The sequence below is a fragment of the Papaver somniferum genome, chromosome 2 (genome assembly GCF_003573695.1).
Source record: "Papaver somniferum cultivar HN1 chromosome 2, ASM357369v1, whole genome shotgun sequence".
Lineage (NCBI taxonomy): Eukaryota > Viridiplantae > Streptophyta > Magnoliopsida > Ranunculales > Papaveraceae > Papaver > Papaver somniferum.
The window spans coordinates 210312787-210318057 of record NC_039359.1 but is presented as its reverse complement, the minus strand read 5'-3'; the positions used below and the strand labels follow the sequence as shown (position 1 = coordinate 210318057).

The 5271-nt window shown below is 34.4% G+C and overlaps 1 protein-coding gene across 1 annotated transcript; it reads left to right on the top strand.

The window, feature by feature from the left end:
- Nucleotides 1-261: 261 nt before the first annotated feature.
- Nucleotides 262-1931, top strand: LOC113354487 (transcription factor MYB53-like). Its single transcript, XM_026597806.1, has 3 exons — nt 262-705; nt 838-1641; nt 1777-1931. Exons 1-3 carry the CDS (start codon nt 443-445, stop codon nt 1778-1780), a joined length of 1071 nt encoding a protein of 356 aa, XP_026453591.1. The 5' UTR covers nt 262-442; the 3' UTR covers nt 1781-1931.
- Nucleotides 1932-5271: the final 3340 nt, after the last annotated feature.

The following is a 5271-nucleotide window of genomic DNA, read 5'->3' as shown; positions in this document are numbered from 1 at the left end:
CTTAGTACCTTGATTTTATCGGATATTAATGGAAAAAACCATAAAGAAAGAACATTGTTATCAAAAATAAATAATTGTAGAAAAACATAGGTCCTTTGACAAAATGGAAAACATGACTTATTTGAGTGACAAAATTTGCTTCTCCCATACACAAAGTTTTGTTATTTCCAAACACCAACACTGCAACACATACTATATAACATGGTCACATTCTGTTTAGATTTTCATCATTTCATTATCTAAGATCTCTCTCAATAGACACAAACCCTTAACCTAACTTATCCATCTAATCTCGGTACTTCCTTAGTCTGTTATTATCTTAACTGGCAACATCATTATATATAGAAGAAAAATCTAAACAACACATAAGGCATATACTACACAATACCATTTAGAAGATTTGGTTTTCGATTATCTTGATTATTGAGAAAGGGAGTGCGCAATGGGAAGATCTCCAAGTCGTGATGAAATTGGATTGAAAAAGGGTCCATGGACACCTGAGGAAGATCAAAAACTCACTGATTATATACATAAGAATGGTCATGGAAGTTGGAGAGCTTTACCGAAGCTTGCTGGATTGAATAGGTGTGGCAAAAGCTGTCGACTAAGATGGAGTAATTATCTTAGACCTGATATTAAGAGAGGGAAATTCTCTGACGATGAAGAACAGCTTATTATCAGTCTTCATTCTGTTCTTGGAAATAAGTACGTCGAAAACTAGCCTCGTGCTCTTAGTTATTCATGTCTGCATGTAGTTAATAACGCACTATAATATCTTGAGTGCTATAATGTACGTTGATCGATTTCTAATTTTATGGTTTGTTTTTGTGTATACAGGTGGTCTCAAATTGCAACACACCTGCCGGGAAGAACCGATAACGAGATCAAGAATTACTGGAATACTCATCTAAAGAAGAAGCTGTTACAAATGGGTATTGATCCGGTAACTCATAGGCCAAGGACAGATCTTAATCTTCTTTCCAACTTACCAAATTTACTCGCGGCAGCAAATATATTCAATCTTATGAACCCATGGGACAATGTTTCAAGGTTACATGTTGATGCTCAAGCACAAGTAGCCAAAGTTCAACTGTTGAACAATCTCCTGCAAGTGATAAGCAATGGTGGAAGTTCATCAATACAACCACCAAACATGGAGTTACTCAATCATTTAAGATCAGTTCCGAACCGGGATAACAATTACCTCATCAACCAATACCTTGAACCGAATTCTCAACTTCTTAATGCTCTTGGTTATTCGTCGAATCCATCATCTCAAACTCCACCACCATACAATTTCTCTAACTCAAAATACCCAAACGTCCCTAATGAGAATGAGAATGTAGCAGTCGAAGAGGTTGATTGTTATCGTTTTGAACAAGGATCAAGTTCGAGAATGGTTAGTAACAATTATCTTAACGATAATAACATGAATGTTCAAGATTACTTGAGTAGTCCAGAATATATTCCTGCATTGGTTTCGGCTTCACCCGAAAGAAACATGAACAATATTATCAAACCTGAAATAAATACTACAACAAATTCATCAACTTCAACCACCTTCGAAACAACAGCTTGGGGAGAATTAAACATGGACGATGAAGAAAATATTCTCAGTGACTATTGGACAGAGTTATTAGAGTAAGTAACTATCATTTTCAGTAATAATAATAGTCGATTAGATAATTATTTCTTTCTCCGATCAATTATTGATATTGATAGTTAATTTATATTTGTTATTAAATCATCTTCCTTTTTTGTCTATTGTTTTTGTAGATGAACAACTTCTCCATCTTTGGCTAGTCGATCTCAGAATATAACCACTACTCATATATGCATGTTGGATTAAGTTAATTACAAGATTAATTAAGAATAAGTACATTAATTACTTGTATAATTAAACAAAGTTGTAGTAGCTGTTGTTTTTATCATCGCTATTTTTTGATCTTTATTTTACATTTAATAATGTATTTTATTTATGTATTTTGTGTACTTAATTAAGATTGTATTGATTAATTATAAACTAACAAATTTTTGTACAAAATGTCTCAGTTTGTTGTAGTCACTATCCAAAAAGTGTCCATCCTAGCTAGGCACCCTTCATTGGTATAAGATTATTTACACCCTAGTGCCAAGTGCCAGGACAATTGGAATCACCTATCTATTCTTCTATCTTTCTCAGGGCGATACCAGGTAGCGGCAAATATGTTAATTTCGGACGGACGCACAACTTACCGAAACTTCGATTAAGTTTCACTTTTTAAAACTCTTTGAAGTACTCTTATATATCTGTTTTGCTCTTCCCACAAAACATATTTTCTGGACGACTCCTATGTGAAATTCCAGCTCCACCGCTACCTATTTCCTCGATTATTATTTGTATTTACATGTATCTCACAAACCCAAAAAAAAAAAAAAAAAAAAACACAGAAAACACAAAATTAATCATCGAGAGATTAATCAGATGATAGATATATATAATAACCTTAACCTAGATAGTCAACCATAAATGGAAGTAAACTAGTTGTTGTAAAGTTACACATACAAAGAAGAAAAAGAACTCTGAAAAGCATTACCTAGACTGCCTAGAGTAGTAGCTAGGTAGTTAGACTTCTTGAAATAGTAGAATTTAAGAAAATGTTTGATTTAGAATTTTACGTTAAAGATGAGACAATTAGAAAACAAAGATCCAAATGTCAAACAATCCCTACATACGTAACAACGTGGACTCTCAAATAACCAATGTAAGTACAACGTTCTTTCTATCTAGAACGTGAGCTAGTGTAGGGGGTCTTATTACATCTCTTATCAGAGTAATTAAGCTAAAGCATCAAGCAATGTATATTCATTCGACCAGGGGCGCCACTTCAAGCAATGTATATTCATTAATGAGAAATGGAGATGTTATCAAGAGCTCTTTGTTCTTTCTCAGGTCCACATGAATAGAGACCAAAGGATGTATTATGTGATAGTTTCCTGTGCAAAATGTCATTTAAGCATGTCAGCCATCGTACATCAATTTTATTTTGAAGTTATTTTCGTGATCTGTTAGTTAAATTGGGCTACTAGATGCATAAAGCCAGATTTATTTTTGTTTCTTATTAGGTAAAATTAGTTTGACTATCTTTATTTTCTTAGTTTACAAGCTATTGACTGTTAATTATGCTAACTGCCCTGCATAGATCATAAGAGTTTGCACTCAAGGTTAACTAGCTATGTCTTTGATTCCTGTGAGGTTCGTAGGATATGAGCTGTTACTTAAATTTACTTCAAGTAATTAACTTGTTAATTTGATCTGGATAACCATTCCTAAAACAGTTAAAAACTATCCGGTACATTATTTTCTTAACTTTGAGGATTAGTGAATTGGATGAATTTCGAATCGTGGGTTTTCCAAAAGATGTTTATATGGTAAGTGGTGTTCATCATGAAAATGGATTAGTAGTACTAATGCATGAACGTAAGAGTTTTAAGTAAGATAGATTTTGCTTTTACTTTGTGTAATTTTCAGATTACATTGAAAAATTTGGCTTAATGACTCATACAAGTTGAAATTAGTACTACTAATCTAGCTAGAAGATTAAGGGATGAAAAAAGACATGTTTTAGGTTAAAACATGTGTGTACGTTATTTTAGTGAAAAGCATGTTAAAACCAAATATAGATCACCAAGTTTTACAAGCCAAGTAAGTACCTGCCGAGTTCTAAGAAGTGATGGACAGACAGGGACTTTCTCTCCATGGATGCTGATGCTGATAACGATATGCTAGCAGGTATCAACTGTACCTATATATAAACAACTCAATATTACCTAACCTTATAATGATTTGATAGATGGAAGTATATTCTTTTTATTATTTTTGATGTGTGTTAGATGTCAAATTATAGCTATATAGTGGTTGCAAGAAAGTTCAAAATTTGAAGTTTGTGGCGCTGTCTTTTAAGTCATATTGACATAAGCAAACAGTCAGTGGCACAGTATCCCTACGATGTATGGAGATAGGGCACAAAAGTATGCTAGTACTAATTTTTTGAGGTGACAAAATGAATTCAGATCTGTTAGTACTGGAAGCAATATAATTTTAAGTTCTGAACCAATGCCGCAGAGAAACATTATGGGCCGGAGCAAACAAGAGATAAAAACCATTTCAGAGGATAAAACCATATTTCTAAGTTTTGGTACGTTTTGACAGGCAGGAAAAAACCGATCCCATTTCTCCATACCTGATTCCACACCATCGCAGCACAACATTATTAGCATTAACTTCCAAGCACTGTATTAGCTGATCCTTCCATCGCCTAATCATAACAAGTGTGTTTTCTACGGCCTCCAAACTCTAAGAGTTGGCACCTTTGATTGTGTAAGGAAATGATTTTTTCTGGACTGCTATCTCTATGTATCTTTGGCAACCAACATTTACGCATCTAATTAATAACTCCCTCATTGTGTAATGGACGCATCTATTTATGAGTGGAGCCCATACCTTTCTTACTATTTACATCTCTTCAAAAGTTACAGATCACCAAGTCAACGGATATGACCAAAATCATTGACTTTGTTGTGGCCCCGAGTAAAACATCCGGCTATAATAAACAATTATCTTGAATCTCTCCATACAGATCTCGAGGAATCACCATTATAATAAACGGTATCTATTACCAAACGATGAATCCAAATCCACTGCTTTGTTTCACCAAAACGCTGAAATCAAAATTTCAAGCTTTCTCATCTTCCCCTTCAATGACCACCACCACCACCGCATCACCACCACCAGAAGCAGCATAAAGATATGCATCGAAAGGGGGTTCAAAGAGACGGAACAATCTTGATTCTTGACAGATGATCGTATCTTGGTAGTAGAGAAACAGCAAAGCTATTGAAAAGTGTATCTTAAGGAGATGCTAAGAAAATAGCAGTTGGTTCTGTCAAAACGTATGTATTTCCCACTTCCCCCTCTGTTGAATTTATTACTAGTAGCACCGATTCTGAACTTGGGTCAGTGAGAATCACTCCAATTTCAGGAATTTTTCTGTTCATACTTAGAATTTTTCAAATTTTTTGAATTTGGTGTAGTTAGGAATAAAATCAGTGGGATTTGATTGCGTATTGTGAGACAATTGAGTGTTTAGGATCTGGGTTCTCTTTTTGGGGGCACGCTTTTATTGTTTTTGAAGGGTTGTTGGAAAATGAGTGCAGAGGCAATGTGTATTTTGGGGTAATGCAAAAGGTTCTCTGAAGCAATTTTGTGCAAGTATTGTGGTAATTGGGGTA

What these genes read in the sequence shown, in the direction of transcription:
- LOC113354487 (XM_026597806.1), top strand. Translation starts at nt 443, where the DNA reads ATGGGAAGATCTCCAAGTCGTGATGAAATTGGATTGAAAAAGGGTCCA. An exon ending in CATTCTGTTCTTGGAAATAA is followed by an intron (nt 706 to 837) that starts GTACGTCGAAAA and finishes TTGTGTATACAG; the next exon opens with GTGGTCTCAAATTGCAACAC.